The sequence below is a fragment of the Mauremys reevesii genome, linkage group 4 (assembly GCF_016161935.1).
Source record: "Mauremys reevesii isolate NIE-2019 linkage group 4, ASM1616193v1, whole genome shotgun sequence".
In the NCBI taxonomy this organism is placed as follows: domain Eukaryota; kingdom Metazoa; phylum Chordata; order Testudines; family Geoemydidae; genus Mauremys; species Mauremys reevesii.
The window spans coordinates 86,502,192-86,522,830 of record NC_052626.1 but is presented as its reverse complement, the minus strand read 5'-3'; the positions used below and the strand labels follow the sequence as shown (position 1 = coordinate 86,522,830).

Here is a 20,639-nt window from a genome sequence, read left to right as displayed (position 1 = left end):
CTCAGAAGAGGGTGACAGAGCCAAAGCCAACTGTTCAGGAGTCTCTGCAAAGCCCTAGCCCATTAAATTTGATCTGTGGTTTTATGTGGCTTCAGATTTGGCAGCCTGGTTCAACCAGCCCTGAAAAGAAGTGGGACTCGGAAGGTACTGAAGTTCCTATCAGGAGTAATGAGGCAATGGACATTACACTTTAAAAGAGATTAAGGAGTTGTCTTAACTACAGAGGTAAATTGACCTAAATTACGCTACTCTAGCTACGTGAATAACATAGCTGGAGTCGACATAGCTTAGGTCGACTTAGTGCGGTGTCTTCACAGCACTGGGTCAACAGGAGACACTCTCCAGTCGACCTCCCTTACTCTTCTCGGAGAGCTGGAGTACCAGGGTCGACTGGAGAGTGCTCTGCCATCGATTTAGCAGATCTTCACTAGACCCACTAATTCAATCCCTGATGCATCGATTGCATCAGGGTCAATCTCCCTGGTAGTGGAGACCAGCCCTAAGTAACTGCTGGAACATAGGCTAGTTTATAGCCAGTTTGGGAGTAAAACAAGTGAAATATCCCTGTTTGAGACTTGACACACTGACTCTGCATTCCCAATATGCCATCTTTTCCAGCTATCCAGTGTAGAAGGCCACGAACCAGATCTTCAAAGACATTTAGGAGCCATTTATTTCAATGGGAGTTAGGCACCTAAATACTTTTGAGGATCTGGGACCACATCCTTCTTCAGCAAAGAACTTAGGTGCATGCTTAACTTAAAGCACATGGCAGTCCCATTTCAAAAGAACTCAGCTCCAACTGAACAACCATGCTGGGTGCTGATCTCTTTTGAAAATCAGCCCCATAATTTCACAATGGGAATTACTGGGTGCTGACTATTTCTGAAAATTGGGCTTTTATTTAGATACCTAAACACAGGCTCTTTTGAAAACAAGGTCCTAAGCATGATTCTGAGAACTGGAAAAATCTTGCCCTTATTGTAGAGTACAGAATGATAATTATAAAGAAGGGAAGTGGGGAATGGAATCTATTAAGAGAAAACAATATATGGGAGTAAATTTAAAAGCCACTAAATAAGAAATAAACGAACACAAAGAGCTGAGAGTATACATCCATGTCAGAGCTAAAAATATTTTCCAAATAAAAAGGTACAAATATTGTAGTCCCTACTCAAGCAAAAGTCTGATTGTGACACCTTCCCCAATACGAGGCAATCTGAGAACTCAGAGAGAGTGAGGGTATGTCTACACTACGGGATTATTCCCTGGCCTCGCTGAGGTTGGCTGGGGGCACATAGGCAAAAATGGGAATGACTCCCTGGGTCATTCCCTTCCTATGTTTTGTCTAAAAATAGAGCCTACAATATGGGGCAAGTGTACTAGAGAACCAGAGAGCACAGCCGCTCCGTGTCAGATCCCCAGAGATCCCGCAGAAATGATGAGCTGCATGCCATTCTAGGGGGTACCCCTGCAACACCACCACCCGTTGCTTCCCTCCTCCCCCAACCCTCTAGGGCTACCGTGGCAGTGTCCCCCCATTTGTGTGATGAAGTAATAAAGAATGCAGGAATAAGAAACACAGACTTTGTAGTGAGATAAAATGAGGGGGAGACAGCCTCCAGCTGCTATGATAGTCCAGGCAGGACATTAAAGGCTAGGGGGGAGAGGAGACCAGCCTTCTGCTGCTACGATAGTCCAGGCAGTACAGAATCTTTTCTTTAGACACGAAGGGGGGGGGGCTGATGGAGCTCAGCCCCCAGTTGCTATGATGAGGACGGTTACCAGCTGTTTTGTACCATCTGCTGGGAATGACCAGGAGTCATTCCTATTTTTACCCAGGCGCCCCTGGCCAACCTCACTCTCACGGGCTGATGATGAGGATGGATACCAGTCCTTCTGTACCATCTGCCACCGGGGAGGAGAGAGCAGAGGATGCTGCGGTTTAGCGCTCCAGCACCCCGTCTACCAGCAGCATGCAATAGACATAGGGTGACATTTAAAAAAGTCAAGAAACAATTTTTTTCCCTTTTCTTTCACGGGGGGGGAGGGGTTAAATTGACGAGCTATACCCAGAACCACCCCGGACAATGTGTTTGACCGTACAGGCATTGGGAGCTCAGCCAAGAATGCAAATGCTTTTCGGAGACTGCGGGGACTGTCACGCAGCACTGTGCTGAGTCCCTGCTATGGCCTCTGTCTGGAGATTTTTTCAAATGCTTTGGCATTTCGTCTTCTGTAACGGAGCTGTGATAGAACAGATTTACCTCCCCATACAGTGATCAGATCCAGTATCTCCCATACGGTCCATGCTGGAGCTCTTTTTGGATTTGTGACTGCATCGCCACCCGTGCTGATCAGAGCTCCACGCTGGGCAAACAGGAAATTCAAAACTTCGCGGGGCTTTTCCTGTCTACCTGGCTAGTGCATCCGAGTTCAGATTGCTGTCCAGAGCGGTAACAATGGAGCACTGTGGGATACTGCCCGGAGGCCAATACCGTCGATTTGCGGCCACACTAACCCTAATCCGATATGGTAATACCAATTTCAGCGCTACTCCTCTCGTCGGGGAGGAGTACAGAAACTGGTTTAAAGAGTCCTTTATATCGATATAAAGGGCCTCATTGTGTGGACGGGTGCAGGGTTAAATCGGTATAACGCTGCTAAATTCGGTTTAAACGCGTAGTGTAGACCAGGCCTGATTGTTTAAACTACCTGAATTACTGATTTTAGGAATTTGGCACTTCCTTTTATTTCTTGTTCTGCATTTTTATGTATGCACATGTAATGAAATGCAGCCACATGTATACAGACTCTGCAGCTGTCAGAAATAGTCCTTTGAGCAACTCTGAGAAGTGCACTCCACTGAGATCACAGATCATCAGCAGAATGTGTGCTTAAACTACCAGGATCTCCTTGAAGATAATTTTAAAATTTAAAAAAATCTAGGGCTGAAAGAGATCATCTAGTTCATCCCCCACACTGGGGCAGGGCTAAGTATAACTAGACCATCTCTGTATCTAAGCCTGTTCTTTAAAAATTTCCAGTGATGGGGATTCCACAGCCTGCCTACATAATCTGTTCCAGTGCTGAACTGCCCTTATAGTTAGAAAGTTTCTCCTAACATCTAAGCTAATCTCCTTTGCTGTTAATTATGCCAATTACTTTTTGTCCTACACTCAATGGACATGGAGAACAATTGATTACGGTCCTCATCACAACAGCCCTTATCATAATTTGAAGACTGATGTTGCCCCACAGCCTTCCTTTCTCTAGACTTAACATGCCCAATTCTTTCAATCTTTCTTTATAGGTCACGTTTTCTAAATCTCTTATTTTTGGTGCTCTCCTCTGCACTCTCACCTATTTGTCCACATCTTTCTTGAAGTGTGGTGCCAAAAACTGGACACGGTACTCCCGCTGAGGCTCACCAGTGTAAAACAATTACATCCAGTGCCTTATACAAGACACTCCTGTTAATGCATCCCAGAATGACATTTGCCTTTTTTTGCAACTGCACTGCATTATTGACTCATTCAATTTATAAATCCAGATCCTTCTCTGTAGTACTGCTGCCTAGCCAAGTTTTTCATGTTATTCTTCATGCTGAATCAAAGCAAAGGGACATTGTTTTAACTCTTCAGAGTTTATGGGGGATAAGAGGGTCAAAGAATGACTTTGACTAAAAAACTAAAAAAAACAAAAAACCACCATACACAGCAATAGTACACATCTCAGTCTTCTCTGAGCTCCTCATCTATTTCAAATCACAAATTCAAGTTGCATTGCCCAGCTCTCCTGAATCTATTGTCCAAACCTCTATGTACATTTACAATCTCAGCCAGTACATTGTCATGGTTTTCAGTTTGTAATTCTGAGCTTAAATCATAGAAGCTGGAAGCAAAACTACTGTCACCTTTATTTCCATTGATCAGTATTTGCCTCTGCAAATGAAACTCCAGAGATACACCTGCCCCATTCAGTAAACAGATTCAGACAGTACTGTTGGCAAAAGAAGATATTATATGTATTTGTAAAACTCTATACAGTAGAACCTCAGAGTAATGAACACCATAGTTACACACTGACCAATTAACCACACACCTCATTTGGAACTGGAAGTACACAATCAGGCATCAGCAGAGACCAAAAAAAAAGGCAAATACATTATAGTACTGTGTTAAACATAAACTACTACAAAAATAAGGAAAAGTAGCATTTTTCTTCTGCATAGTAAAGTTTCAAAACTTTTTAAAGAACCATAAGGCTTTGTTCAAAGTTACGAACCATTCTGGAGGTGTTCATAACTCTGAGGTTCTACTGTATTGCTGTAAGTCCAAGTGTGTCTGACTCCCTGTCTGCCTGACTGTCGTGCAGCTTAAGTGTTGTGCAATGTAAATTAATAAACAACAACTAGGTGAAACAAAAGTGTGTCCTGATTCAGCAAAAACAACAATGCATAGTCAATTAAGAAACTCGTTTTTAAAAACATGGGCCAAGTCTCCTGTCTTGTGAAGATATGGGGTAATTCCCTTGAAACCAAACTTGCATAAGTGAGAGGATCCATTTGTGAAAAGCAGTGGGAGAATGAAACTGCTGGAAACTGTATGCTACATATTTAAAACAAAGCTGCACTTGTTTAGGTTAGCACAGCACTGTGAAGGGTCGCAGTTTGACATGCATTTGAAAATAAGATTTTTAATTATATTTGGCATTTCAGACCCTCCTGCTGATGCCACTTTCTTGCTGAAAAGTGGCCTCATTCATGATCTTGTCAGTGTGAGACCTATGTGTTACTGACTGTAAGCAAGTTTCCATTTTGCTTCATTAGTGATTAGTAGTACTTTCCTGTTTAATCAGAATGTTCAATGTTTAAACCATGAAGAGCTTCTTGTGACTTTAAATGTTATTAAAATAGAAAAAGAGAGCTGTCTAGTGGTTAAGCGAGGGTTGGGCATCAAGATTCTCACCTCTATGGCTGACTTGGGCAATTCTATATTTACAGTGCCCATTAACTTCAATGGGAGTTCCGTGCACAGAAGGCTTGTAGAATCAGTCCCTTCTTTTGTGACCTTGATGAGACATTTCAATTTGCTGTGCCTTACTTTCCCCATCTTTAAAATTGGTGTAATGTATTAAGAGCTGTTGTAAAAAGCTACACAACAGACACTTAGAAAGAAGAACAAGAAGAAATGTTATTGTTCCTATAAAACAGAGGAACTATGTTGTATATTCTTGAAGACCATGTACTGACATCTTCTCTATTAACTGTTAACATGTATACAGACATTTCTCCTAACAATATTTACCTTCTTTGCAGGTAATATTGTGAGGTGAATTTTTATAAAAGCCTTTAAGATGCTCATTTGAAAAAGCACTATATATATACACAGTGGTTTATATGAAATTGTCACTGAGAAGGTTCAAATAACACTGCTCTACAGCCAAAATGCTTCTGAAATAAATGTAGTCAAACTTTACTAATTCTGGGTCACTGAGAACGAAAATGATGCTTAAAATTGTTGATTGGCTCTAGTTTTCAAGTTATGCTATTGGGTCAATATATACGACCCTTGACTTGGGAATAGCGGAGGATAAGTGAGTTATAAAGGGAAGGGATCTCAATTTAAACCAGAAATGACTAAAATACATCTTTGACTGGATCTATGAATAAATCTATTACTGGGTTTGGACAGTACTTGCTTTTTAGGCAAAACAATGAATGATGCAATCTGAAGCTGGTATTGTGTCATACATGATATGAATTGCATCATGTTATTCCTAGAAGTCATGGATGATGCAATCATAACGAAGCTTACATCACTCTGCTGAACTAATTGCCCTATATCAGCTCTAGAAATCATACAGTGTCGTGCTCTCTTATTTGTCAGTGTTTGATTTTGCAAAGGGACACATTTCTGTTTAGCCAAAGTGAGCAGAGATGCCTCGTACTTGTGTGAACAGTGCAGATAACTTCTGCTATGTTTGTGGTGAAGTGACTTTTGCATCACAAAAGCGCAGTATAACCACTATGGTTAAGAAAGCCTATCACCTTTATTTTGGCTGCAAAATTGGAGATCAGGACAAAGGTGGGCCCCACACATATGCTGCAATGCTTGTGCAACAAATCTTCACCAGTGGTTGAACAGGAAAAGGAAATCTATGCCTTTTGCAGTGCCAATGATTTGGAGAGAGCCAACAGATCATACCAGCAATTGTTACTTCTGCATGGTGTCTCCAGTTGGGAAAGGTGTGTCAAAGAAGAAAAAGTGGACTGTGCATTATCCAAACATTCCATCAGCTATACACCCAGTACCCCACGGAGAAGGACTGCCTGTTCCTGATGCACCAGAATCATTCTCACTTGAGTCAGACGAGGAAGAGGATGAAACTTCTGGTCCTGAACCATCAACGTCACAGGACACACATTTTCTCCCATCCTCCTCCTCTGAACCACACCTCATAACACAATCATAGAATCATAGAATCTCAGGGTTGGAAGGGACCTCAGGAGGTCATCTAGTCCAACCCCCTGCTCAAAGCAGGACCAAACCTAACTAAATCATCCCAGCCAGGGCTTTGTCAAGCCTGACCTTAAAAACCTCTAAGGAAGGAGATTCCACCACCTCCCTAGGTAACCCATTCCAGTTCTTCACCACCCTACTAGTGAAAAAGATTTTCCTAATGTCCAACCTAAACCTCCCCCTCTGCAACTTGAGACCATTACTCCTTGTTCTGTCATCTTCTACCACTGAGAACAGTCTAGATCCATCGTCTTTGGAACCCCCTTTCAGGTAGTTGAAAGCAGCTATCAAATCCCCCCTCATTCTTCTCTTCTGCAGACTAAACAATCCCAGTTCCCTCAGCCTCTCCTCATAAGTCATGTGCTCCAGCCCCCTAATCATTTTTGTTGCCCTCCATTGGACTCTCTCCAATTTATCCACATCCTTCTTGTAGTGTGGGGCCCAAAACTGGACACAGTACTCCAAATGAGGCCTCACCAGTGCTGAATAGAGGGGAATGATCATATCCCTCGATCTGCTGGAAATGCCCCTACTTATACAACCCAAAATGCCATTAGCCTTCTTGGCAACAAGGGCACACTGTTGACTCATATTCAGCTTTTCGTCCACTGTAACCCCTAGGTCCTTTTCTGCAGAACTGCTGCCCAGCCATTCGGTCCCTAGTCTGTAGCAGTGCATGGGATTCTTCTGTCCTAAGTGCAGGACTCTGCACTTGTCCTTGTTGAACCTCATCATATTTCTTTTGGCCCAATCCTCTAATTTGTCTAGGTCCCTCTGTATCCTATCCCTACCCTCCACCGTATCAACCACTCCTCCCAGTTTAGTGTCATCTGCAAACTTGCTAAGGGTGCAGTCCACACCATCCTCCAGATCGTTAATGAAGATATTGAACAAAACCGGCCCCAGCACCGACCCTTGGGGCACTCCACTTGATACCGGCTGCCAACTAGACATGGAACCATTGATCACTACCCGTTGAGCCCGACCATCTAGCCAGTTTTCTATCCACCTTACCGTCCATTCATCCAGCCCATACTTCTTTAACTTGCTGGCAAGAATACTGTGGGAGACTGTATCAAAAGCTTTGCTAAAGTCCAGAAATAGCACATCCACTGCTTTCCCCTCATCCAGAGAGCCGGTTATCTCATCATAGAAGGTGATTAGGTTAGTCAGGCATGACTTGCCCTTGGTGAATCCATGCTGACTGTTCCTGATCACTTTCCCCTCCTTTAAGTGGTTCAGAATTGATTCCTTGAGGACCTGTTCCATGATTTTTCCAGGGACTGAGGTGAGACTGACTGGCCTGTAGTTCCCTGGATCTTCCTTCTTCCCTTTTTTAAAGATGGGCACTACATTAGCTTTTTTCCAGTCATCCGGGACCTCCCCCGAGCGCCATGATTTTTCAAAGATAATGGCCAAACTTTGAAAGCACAAGGTGAACTGAATGACCTTGTCAGGGATTTGGAACTACCCAAGAGTAAGGCAGAGCTGTTGGGCTCCAGACTACAGCAGTGGAATCTCCTGGCAGGTGATGTTAGGGTTTCCATGTTCCGTGACCGTCAAAAGGATCTTGTCCCATTCTTCTTCATGGAAGGTGATCTTGTAGCCTGCAACAACATCGATGGTGTGATGGCAGCCCTCAACATCGTTCACGATCCAGATGAGTGGAGACTGTTCATTGATTCATCGAAGACGAGTCTTAAAGCTGTTTTACTGCATAATGGCAATGTTTTGCCATCAATTCCAGTTGGTCATGCAGTTCATATGAAGGAAACCTGTGACAACTGAAACAACTTTTGAGGTGCATAAACGATGACCAACATCAGTGGCAGCTTTGTGGCAATTTGAAGGTTGTTGCTCTCTTGCTTGGTCTGCAGACTGGATACACAAAGTACTGCTGTTTTCTCTGTGAATGGGATAGTCGTGCAAGAGATTCCCGCTACATCAAGAAAGATTGGCCACTCCGACAGTCATTGGAGCCTGGGAGGAAAAGTGTTCAGCATCCACCACTTGTTGAATCAAGGAAGATTTTGTTACCACCCTTACACATCAAGCTGGGTCTGATGAAGAACTTTGTCAAGGCCATTGACAAAACACAAGCAGCTTTCAAGTACCTCCGTGGAAAATTTCCAAGCTTAAGTGAAGCTAAGATAAAGGAAGGTGTCTTTGTTGGTCCTCAGATTCGTGAACTTCTTCGAGATGATGCATTTGACCATGCACTGCGTGGCAAGGAAAAGACGGCATGGAAAGCCTTCCAGTTAGTGACAATAAATTTTCTCGGAAACAACAAGGCAGACAACTACAGGTTGTTGGTGGAAAACCTCCTCAAGGCATACAAAAGCCTTGGTTGCAACATGTCACTAAAGATACATTTTTTGCACTCTCATCTAGATTTTTTTCCACTGAACTGTGGAGCAGTGAGCAACGAGCACGGCGAGCGATTTCACCAGGACATTGCAACAATGGAGAAACGCTATCAGGGCAAATGGAGCCCATCAATGCTTGCAGACTATTGCTGGACAGTGACAAGAGATGCTCCATTTAATGACTACAAGAGACAAGCCAAGAAGTGCCGAGTAGACACTGAATAGGACTAAACTATGTACATAATAGTTTTTTGCCTTTTGTTTCATAATAAATTTTAGTTATATAACCCTTTTGCTGATGTTTAAAGTGTTACATAAACAGGACAGGTGAAATATTATCATGTAAAGCAACCATAAACACATGAAAAGACCTAGGTTTACAATTTATGATTAAAACTCTACTACCTACACAATATACATAGACATAAAATGTAAAAACTTAAATTTCTTAGAAACAGTAGCCAATCAGTTGTTTTAATTGTCATATTTGAATTCAGCACATCAAAATACATAATAAAAAGGACATTTTATCACTGAAGCAGACGACTTCTAAAAAATTGTAGACCAGTGTAATAGAATCATAGAAGTGTAGGACTGGAAGGGACCTCGAGAGGTCATCTAGCCCAATCCCCTGCACACAAAGCAGTACTATGTAATAACTAGATCATTCCTGACAGGTTTTATTTCTAACCTGTTCTTAAAAACCTCCCATGACAGATTCCACAACCTCCCTAGGCAACTTGTTTCAATGCTTAACTACCTTGATAGTTAAGAAGTTTTTCCTAATGTCCTATCTAAACCTCCCATGTGGCAATTTAAGCCCCTTATTTCTTGTCTATCCTCAGAGGTTAATGAGAACAATGTTTCACCCTCCTCCTTTATGTACTTAAAAACTGTTATGTCCCCCTTCAGTCTTCTCTTCTCCAGACTAAACAAATCCAGTTTTTTCAATCTTTCCTCATAGTCATTCTAGACCTTTAATCATTTTTGTTGTTCTTCTCTGGACCTTCTCCAATTTGTCCACATCTTTCCTGAAATGTGGCTCCCAGAACTGAACATAATACTCCAGCTGAGATCTTATCACTGCAGAGTAGAAGGGAAGAATTACTTTCTGTGTCTTGCTTACAACACTGCTGCTAATACACCCCAGAATGGATGTTTGCATTTTCTGCAATAGTGTTACACTGTTGACTCATATTTAGCTTGTGATCCACTATAATCCCCATATCCTTTTCCACGGTACTCCTTCCTAGGCAGTCATTTCCCATTTTGTATGTGTGCAATTGATCGTTCCTTCCTCAATGGAGTTCTTGGCATTTGTCCTCATTGAATTTCATCCCATTTACTTCAGACCGTTTCTCCAGTTTGTTCAGATCATTTTGAATTTTAATCCTATCCTCCAAAGCATGTGCAAATCCTCCCATCTTAATATCATCTGAGAACTTTATAAGTGTACTCTCTATGCCACTATCTAAATCACTGATGAAGATATTGAACAGAACTGGACCCAGGACCAATCCCTGCAGGACTCCACTAGATATGACCTTCCAGCTTGACTGTGAACCACTGATAAATACTCTCTGGGAACGGTTTTCCAATTAGTTATGCACCCTCCTTAAAATAACTCCATCTAGGTTGTATTTCTCTAGTTGTTTATGAGAGCAACTTATAACCCACTGAAGAACAGAGACTAGAATGGAAGTTATAACTTACCCTTGCAGGGCTTACTATCACAACTACTAAAATACGGATGCCCCTTTGGGGCCTGAAGGGTTAGCTAATAGTTGAAACCTTGCCAAGATTTTTCAGTTAGGAGGAGAAACAGATTATATGATTCAAGTATTTCTTTGACTGAGCTTGTTTATTTACAACAAGGAATATACACAAAGTCCTGTATCCCTGAACAGAGTAGAAACAGGAGGCATTTTCCTGACTCACAAGTTCCAAGTCTCTTTCTCCGGTGACTCCTGTGCCCCATAGAGATCTGTCTTTGCTCCGGCTTAGGGCCATGTTCACTACTTCTCTCACTGTCTGCTCACTTTCTGCCTATCACACCCATGGACACACACAGCTCCAACCAGGCAACACCTCAGGCCTTATATTCGCAATCAGTTCCCAGGAAAACCTCTCGGCTCACATGGCTTAGCTCTGATTGGCTTTATCATACAATGCTTTGCCTTGGGAGGCAAATTCTTATACTTTAGCTACCAATACACAAAGGGACATTTAAATGCTCCTTCCATTTAGCCTGAATGAAAAGTCACCCATCGACTTTAACAAGGTCTGAAATTGATGTCAAGATCAAAGAAACGATTGACGGCAGCCATTAACCTCTTTCATTGTAACAACAAGAATACTGAAACACACAAAGATATAATTCAAATAAATGTCAATTTTTCTGTTTCAATATTCAAATGTTTCAAGGACCAACAGTTACCAGGTGAAGAACAATGTTTACCTAGTTTGTTGCTTGATAAATAATGTGAATGCGTACCTCTTATAAGAAAGTCTTTCTGACCTTGCTGATGGCTGCATGCATTACTCAGTTAATTGTAACTACTTATTTGGAAGGGAAAAGAGTCTGGAGAACCACCTTTCCAGTTGAACTAGAGGCCAAAAGTTAACATACTAACAAGTGTAATTTGTCAATAACTGTATTTTAAATATGTGTGTGTGCTCATGCATGCATGCATACATACATACATATATATCTATATAAATATTCTTACCCAGAAGGTTCGTGAGCCACAGCGCTAGATCCTCTTTCATCGGTAATAAGTTGGCCTCATGTCTGCTGGCCAGCCACTGGCTGTACTGATGCATATCAGAAAGGCCAGGTCCTCGTGCCTTTGGGCTCAGAGCACTGCACATTGTTTATCCACTTGTAGTACCTGTTTTTTTAAAAAAGTACCTCATTATACTATATAAGTCCGGAAGCTTTTTTTTTTTTTTTTTTTTTAAGTTTATTGACGGTGCTTGAAACGAACTATGATCTTGGGATGCAAGATGTCAGACAAACCTATGTAGGTCTAACACATGGAAACAACGTACACGATGAAAGTCTTGTTTTGCTAATGGAGCATTTTGCTGGTGATTTAATCATACAGATAATGTCTGTTTTATTGGTACTCACCTGGTAAACATGTTCCCAACAATCCACTACTCTGCAAAGAATAATTAAAACCAAATCAAAATAAACATTTTGAGATACAGACCTAACACTTCATTAGGACCTGATCCAATGTCCACTGATACCCATGGAGAGCTTCAGTGGGCTTTGGATTAGGCCCTAGAACAGCATATGAGGATGGGAGTTCTGCAACTACAACAAACCATTAGCAGTACTAAATAAATACTCATTCCACCAAATGAAATTAGTTGGTTCCACAGATTCATTGTCATAAAAAAATACAAAGAATCCTTTATACAAAGAATATTATTTTAATTTTCTGTATTATTCTACAAAAAATATACAAAGCATGGCAGTCCTGGAGGATGGAGTTTATCCACAAAACAGATACAGTAGCAGTGCAAGCTTCCGACTTCACCATCCTGACACAAATGCTAATGGGCCTCAGTTCTAAACTATGGAAACCACCTCTAGAGGTGAGAGAGTACTTCATTTTCCCATTCAATATTTTATTCCCTATTTAATTTTTAAAATCATTTCCATAGCCAGAGGTGTAAAGTGCCCACTGGAATTGTAGTTCTATTAGTGAAGGTCAAATTCTGCCATCTGCCGCATGGGTGTGCTCGGGAAAGAGGGTGTCAGACTCTTCCTGTCCCTGTGAAGCATAGTAGGGTTTCAGCCTAATGCTTAAGAGAGTGCCAAGTTAGGGGACTGGCTACTGTCCCAGCTGGCACACCACGGCTCCTAGCAAGCACAGTCAGGACCTGGTCAGCCAGCTCATATGCTGCAGTGTGCAAGTGGCATTAGGCAGGGTTCTCACTGTTCTTTTGTAAAGGATCAGGAAGATGCTTATTTACCCTGGCTATTCTGTGCCATTGTGACCTGCACTTGTACGGTGATTGCAGGGCAGGATGCACTGCTGATGGCTGTTTCCTTCTGCCCCTTGCACAGTGCCTAGAATTCATAACAGCCCATAGGTAACAGTGACTTTAAAAACAAGGAAGAACAACTTGCTATCCTACGACAGTGGTCAGAGTATTAGGGATGGCAAACGTAATATAGCGGAACCTGATTTTATGAACACTGATCTTATGAACTTGTTATATGAACCATTTTTCTGCCACTGACTGCATGTCTTTCTGACGCCAAATGTGACTTCAATCTGTCAGCCAATGTTCAAGCAGCTCCACAGATTTGAAAAGACAGATTTGGTGGCAAAAAAGAGATATGGTTCTCTCGAAGAAAAATCAGGCATGCATTTGTTACCATTCATTATCTACACAATTATTTAACACTGAATATATTAACATATGCATTGTATCTACTGTAATTTTGAGATATTCAATTTTATTAACTTTTGGATTTTATTAACTCAATATCAAATTACCGTATATACTCAATCATAAGCCAGTTCGTTTATAAGCTGACCCCCCCCCAAGATGGATAAGTAAAAATGGAAAATTTTTATAACCCATTCATAAGCTGACCTTATAATTCAGGGGTCAGCAAACTTTGGCTCCCAGGCCATCAGGATAAGCCGCCGGTGGGCTGAGATGGTTTGTTTACCTCGAGCGTCCGCAGGCACAGATGTAAACCTGATGGGCCGGGACAGCAACTGGTGGGGAAATTCTTTTGGGGGGGAGAAGCTGGGAGTCAGGGGAGTAACCCCTGTGACCACCCCCCACATGACCCCACCCCTAGCCCAGGACCCCCACACTCTCCCCATCCCATCCCTTTAGGATGTCTCTGACCAGGCTGGAGCTGCTCCAGCAGGCTGGACAGCATGGCCTCAGCCGGCGGGCCAGACCGGGCAGCGCGGACGCAGCATGTTCCAGTGGGCTGGGCTGGGCTCCCCCCAAGGTAAAATTAAGTTTTTGAATTATCATTAGAACTTAGATGTATGTTGGTAAGAGACAAAAATTACAAATAATGGGCCTGATCCTGAATTGCTTGTGCAACTAAAACTCCTTTGCAAGTCAAGGGACTTTGGAGTGAGAAAGTATGCAATTAAAGTGCAGCTCTGCTCTGAAAATTGACTATGTAAAAATGGCATCGTGGTTTTATAGTTTCTTGGTTAACGACATCCAGGTCAAATCTGCTCATTTTTCTCAGGCAAACAACAAAAGATTTTTCAAGCTGTCAGCTCTGCAAACTCAGCCTGGAATCTGACTGTCCAAGTGGGTTCTTTCTGGCCCATACATCAAAAACAATAAATATTCCACAATCAGAACTTATTTTAAAGCTTTTCTATGTCATTCATCACCACAGTAGCTGAGTGCCTCAAAACACTTACAGTGAGATAGGAAGGTATTATCATCACCATTTCACAGCTAGGGGAACTGAGACTCAAAGAGGTTAAGCGACTTGTCCAAATTGTCACAGGGATTCTATGACAGTCAGTATTAAAATCTTCTCTACCTCCTTCCTCTCCAGAAGTTATAAAGAAGTCAAAAAGTTCTTCTCCTGCAGTTAATAATTAGGTTGATGTGTGAGCCAGTATGTAATCCAGGTCACTCTCCCATAGCTGTTTTTATGGGGAAATAGTAGTAAAAACTTATCTTAGTCATTCAAATAAATACATATGACTCAAGATGCACAAGGGAAGCAAAGTAAAAGATACCATTTTTGCACAGTCACTTTTTAGGTTTATAGATAAGACTTTAAGATAATAATCTTTTTATTTCATTTATTCTCTGATACATTCATTGGAAAATCTAGAAACTGCAGAAATGAAAAGACACTGTGCTTTAGGATTCTCTTTGGGAGCAAGGTGCCTTTCTGCATCCAAGGACATATGTATGGTGAAATGTTCCCCACCAAGGAGTTCCACCAATAAATGTTGAAACTGTAGTGTGGCTGTGATACTGCTGCTGTGGTTATTTCTACACTGTAATTAAAAGCCTACAGCTGGCCCATGCCAGCTGACTTAGGCTCATAGGGATCAGGTTAAGGGACTGTTTAATTGCGGTATAGACATTAGGGCTTGGGTTAGTATCCAAGCTCTAAGACCCTGAGAGGTGGGAGAGTCCCAAAACTTGGGTTGCAGCCCAAGCCCAAATGTCCACATCGTAATTAAACAGTCGCTTAACGCGAACCCCCTGATCCTGAGTCAGCAAGCATGGGCCAGCAGTGGTTGTCTGTAGTGTAGACATACCATGTTCGACTTTTGGTGGTGCTGGGTCTGCTCCAACCTGGCTTTGTAGGCTGCATTATACATGACTGCCACTAGGGGGTTTCTGGAGGCACACACAACAGGGAATATAGAACTAGTGCAAAAAAACAGACAAAGGACAGCATTGTCTGCACATGTTCCCTGCAGCCCCAAGAGCATATGGGCTTCTGCCAGCGGAAGGAGGCACAGAGCATGGAATTCAAGCATACATGTTGCTGTTTCAGTTCAGACTCACAGTATACACACTCCCTGCTGGCCTAGTTCTTCCATTTTTCAGACCCAGCAACAAATAAAAGATGGGGAGGGTTCTGAGCAGAAGGAACTTTTGAGCCTGGTGGTGATGGGAGCTAAGGTTGCCAACTCTGACTGCCGCTATTCCAGGAGTTGTTTTTCCCCAACATGAGGTAATGTCATTTTCTTAAAATATCCTATTAAAATCTCCCGATTACTTTCAACAGTCACCGGGAGATTGGTGCTGATTCCTGGAGACTCCAGGCCAATCCTGGAGGGTTGGCAACCCTAATGAGAGAGGGGACTAGTTCTGATCATGGAGGTGTGGGTGTGTAGGGCGGTAACTGGTGGGAGAAGATTCACACTCAAGGGAATGTTTCTGAACGGTAGCGAGTTTAGGTAGAAAGAAGAGGGGTTCTCAGTGTGTAGAGGGTGAGGGTGGCTCTTCTGAGCTGGTAGGGGTTGGAAGGAGCTGGGCAGGGGAAGGGTTCTAAGCCAGGAGTGGGACACATTGAGATGTTATGGTTGAGTGCAGGTGGAATCAAGTCAACTGGTGAATGGGGTGTAGGTGAATTGGTGGTGTGTGTATGTGAAAGGGGGGATTGTAGGGGAACAGCTAGATTGGCAGGGGTGAGACTAGGATGAGGAAAGAACAGTGAAACAAATCACAGATGGATAAATACTATATCCACTGCCTTTTGTAAAGTTTCACTATTTCTCTTCCTAAAGGGGAAGGAGGGTTCCCCTTTTTTTCCCATTTCTCCACCAACCTGTCTTATCCCCCACAGCTAACCACTTCCCTTTGACACCCATGACCACTTTGAGAATAATATCAGCCTAAAAGAAAAGGCTGAAGATTGGTAGGTTTGACCATGTGCTTTCAAGTTGTCAGTACACTGGCAGTTGTGGAATTCTTTATTGTTTTTTGGGTTGGTTTTTTTTGTGCTGACACTGACCTTCCTCATATTAAATCTGGGAAGTTCATCCAAACTGAATTTAACCCTCCGCAGTGACTGTGTGATTAAAATATTTGGCTTCCACTTAAACACTTGACTCAGTTCATTTGATTAGCATTACCAGCCCAAATGTTGCCTAGTATCATTTCTCTACACATTGGTTAGGATTTTCAAAGAAGCCTAAGGGAGACAGACACCCAAATCCTACTGAAAGTCAATGGGAGTTGAGCACCTAGCTCTTGTTGAAAATCCCAGCCATAACCAAGGCTGGATCCTGCAGTCCTTGCTCAGGGGAAATGAACTTTCTGTATTTTGATCCCCACTCCCATAGTATCTGAAAATCTCACAATCTTTAATGTATTTATGTAGTGAGACAGGGAAGTATTGTTATCCCAAGTTTTCAGAGAAGAAACTCAAACACAGAGAAATGTAGGGTCCATCTACACTGTGAGAAAAGATCCATGGCATGGCCACAGCTGACCCGGGTCAGCTGACCTGGGCTCATGGCACTATAAAATTGAAGTGTAGGCATTTGGGCTCAGGCTGGAGACCAGGCTTTGGTATCCTCCCCCCATGACAGGTCTCAGAGCCAAGACTCCAGTCCCAGCCCAAACATCTACACTGCAATTTTTAGCCCCACAAGCCCAAACACTGAGAGTCCAAGTTAGCTAACCCAGGCTCAGACTCAGTGCTGCAGGATTTTTATTACAGAATAGACATGCCCTAAGTGACTTCCCTAATGTCACACATGCAGTCTGTGGCACAGCAGGGAACTAAATCCTAACCCCTAAGTCAGTCTAGTGCTGGCTCATCCCTCCCCTCATTGAAATCATTAAGGACTCTACAGTCTAGCCTTAAGTTACTAGCATTTTGCCCCCAAACATTATTGTATGTTAACAGTAAAGCCACTGATATAACGTCAGCTATAACAAAGCATTAATATCAATTTGTATAAATGCAAGTAGAATTTCTCTTGTTATGGAATCTGTCAGCTTTTCTACAAGAAACTGAACCTATCACCCGACACACATAAGAATTTTAAAAACTTACCACTAAAATGCCTTGCTCCTCAAGAAACAAATTTTGTCCACTACTCTTCTGAAAGTGACATAAGCTAGGACAGAACGTTACTTACATTCTGTTTTGTTGCAAGTCATATTTATGCAGTGCAATCCTTTTTTTCCCCCACCTCTGTGACAGCAATAAGGCATCTCAAATTCTTAGGCTCATTGTCTAGGTAAAGAATTCAGTTCAGGATAGTTTACAGTACACCTAATGACACGTAACAGTTTCAACAAGCTAGAAAGTTACATTCCTCCTTGTTTGCTCCCACCAAACAGTGAAGTTTTTCTTTTGCTTTACAGTGGCACATTTAGTTTTCTGTGTATTGTAACTCAACTGAGTGTGTTGCCAGCAGTGTAATTTAAACTATCTGCTGATGTTCATCAATGATCATCAGGTGTAAGCCATAGAGTCAATTAAGCAATTTTCTGTTATTCTTCTGGCTTTTTGTTGGGAATAATTATTACTGCAGAAAGCACCAAGAATACTACACATTGTCTATTAAAAAGCATAAATGGGTAGAAGAGAGAACAGAGAGGAGAGATGGTCCAGTGCCCAGGACTACCCTAGAACTCTGCAGATGTTTGTTCAATTCCCTGCTCCACTACAGACTTCTTCTATAACCTTGAGCAAGTCACTTGGGCCTAGATCCTCAGAGGTATTAAGGCACCTCACTCATTCATTTCAATGAATTCATTTCCTTTGAGGATCTAGGCCTTAGGTCCCCACCTATAAAATAGAGATAATAGCACTTCTCTTTGCCACAGGGGCACTGTGAGGTGCTCAGACTCTGGGGTAATGAGGGACGTGTAAGTATCAAAAATAGGGAAATAGTAATGGGATATAGCACCTTTCACCTCTTACCATTACAAATCAGCACAGGTAAGCAATGACTGAAAGTTGTTACCAGCTGAAGGCTATTTAGTGGCCTTCATGAAATTAATTTTGTTGTCTTGGTCCATTTGGTGCTGGACGGGCATTCACATCAAACTCTGCGTCTGCAATCTCAGCAGACAGAGTAAGGGGCTGAACAGGTGCATAGCCCAAATTCTTTTCTCACTCCTAGAGTTTGTCCTTCTGGGTCAAAGGTGAGGCAGAGTAGTGCAGCAGTATGGTAAACCTTGTTCTGTGGCTACCAGTGCACTACTTGCTTTGCGGATTAATAGAAGTTTTCAGTATCCATGGCTGCAAAAGCAGAACCATTTAGGATATTAAAACCACACTCACACCAAGATTTTAAAAGGCTGTTTGGCAAATGAAGTATTTTCACATGCCAAATAGAGACTGTGTTCAGTACTCTAACCCAATTCATTTCTGGTGCTAGGGCCTACCACAAGTTTCTCTACACCACTTAAGCCTAGCATGAAGCTGCATGGGTATGCTGAACAGCAGAATGGGGTAACTGTGCACCTGCTACATGTCATGGAACTGGTATCTGTGCTGGCCTAGATTTAGAGATTCCACTGTCACAATGGACTATTGTGATCATCTAGTCTGGCCTCCAGTATAACACAGGCCATACAACTTCCCCAAAATTATTGCTAGAGTATATCTTTTAGAAAAACATCCAATCTTGATTTAAAAATTGTCAGTGATGGAGAATCCATCACAACCCTTGACACATTGTTCCACTGGTTCATTACCTTCACTGTTAAAAATATACAGCTTATTTCCCATTTGAATTTGTCTAGCTTCAACTTCCAGCCACTGGATCGTGTTACATTTTTCTCTGCTAGACTGAAGAGCCCATTATTACATATTTGTTCCACATATAGACACTTATAGACCGTAATCAAGTCACCCGTTAACTTTCTCTTTGGTAATCTAGATAGATTAAGCTCTTTGAGTCTCTCTCTACAAGGCATGTTTTCTAATCCTTTAGTCATTCTTGTGCCTCTTCTCTGAAACCTCTCCAAATTATCAATATCCTTCTTAGATTGTGGGCACCAGAACTGGACTCAATATTCCAGCAGCAGTCACACCAGTGCTAAATACAGAGGTAAAATAACCTCACTACTCCTACTTGAGATTCCCCTGTTATACATCTAAGGATTACATTAGCTCCTTTAGCCACAGCATCATACTGGGAGCTCATGTTCAGATGTTTATCCACCATTTCCCCCCTCCTCCCCCCCACCATCTCTTACAGAGTCACTGCTTCCCAGAATACAGTCCCCATCCTGTAAATATGACCTGCATTCTGTGTTCCTAGATTTATACAGTTACATTTAGTGATATTAAAATGCATATTGTTTGCTTGCATCCATTTTATCAAGTAATCCAGATTGCTCTGTTCTCTTCATTATTTACTATGCCTCCAATTTTTGGGTTACCTACAAACTGTATCAATGATGATTTTGTGTTTTCTTACAGTCATTGATAAAAATGTTAAATAGCAGAGGCGAAGAACTGATCCCTGTGAGGTTCCACTAGAAACACTTCCATTAAATGATTTCTCATTTACAATTACATTTTGAGTCCTATCACAATTAGCAAGCTTTTAATCCATTTAATGTGTGCCATTGTAATTTTAATATTGTTCTAGTTTTTTAATCAAAATGTTGTGCAGTACCAAGTCAAACACCTTACAGAAGTATAATACATCCTCACTATTACCTTTATCAACCAAACTTCTAATCTCATCAAAACGTTTGACAGGATCAGTTTTGCATAAACCCATGTTGATTGACATTAATATTACCCTCCTTTTATTCTTTATTATAATTCTATATCAGTCACTCCATTATCTTGCTCAGGATCAATCTCTGTCAGACAGGCGTATAATTACCAGGTCATCCAGTTTATCTTTTAAAAACATTAGCTTTCTTCCAATCTTCCGGAATTTTCTCAATGTTCTAAGCCTTATTGAAAAGCAATATTAATGGTCCCGTGAGCTCCTCAGCCAGCTCTTTTAATACTCATGGATTCAAGTTATCTGGACCTGCTGATTTAACATGTTCAACTTTAGTAGCTGCTGTTTAACATCCTCCTGAGACATTAGCAGAATTGAAAGTGTTATCATATGATATGACTACATCATCTGCTTTTCCAAAATACAGAACAGAAATATTTATTGAACACTTCTGCCTTTTCTGCATTATTATTGATAATTCCTACCATTTCTATCTAGAAATGGAACAATAACATTGTTAGGATGTACTTAAACTCCCCCTTACTATCCTCGACTCAGCCTATGTG

The 20,639-nt window shown here is 41.8% G+C and overlaps 1 protein-coding gene across 8 annotated transcripts in view; it reads right to left on the bottom strand.

Annotated features, from left to right (window-relative positions):
• The window catches only part of GAS2 (growth arrest specific 2), a 168,647-nt gene that overhangs the window by 116,992 nt on the left and 31,016 nt on the right, over positions 1-20,639 (bottom strand). For 7 of the 8 annotated variants that reach the window (XM_039536369.1, XM_039536377.1, XM_039536370.1 and 4 more), the window contains one exon: positions 11,620-11,781. In XM_039536369.1, the coding sequence (XP_039392303.1) occupies positions 11,620-11,761 (142 nt within the window). In that variant the 5' untranslated portion in view covers positions 11,762-11,781. Of the gene's footprint in view, positions 1-11,619; positions 11,782-12,023; positions 12,055-20,639 lie in introns of all 8 variants that reach the window. The other variant, XM_039536373.1, reaches the window with a different exon arrangement.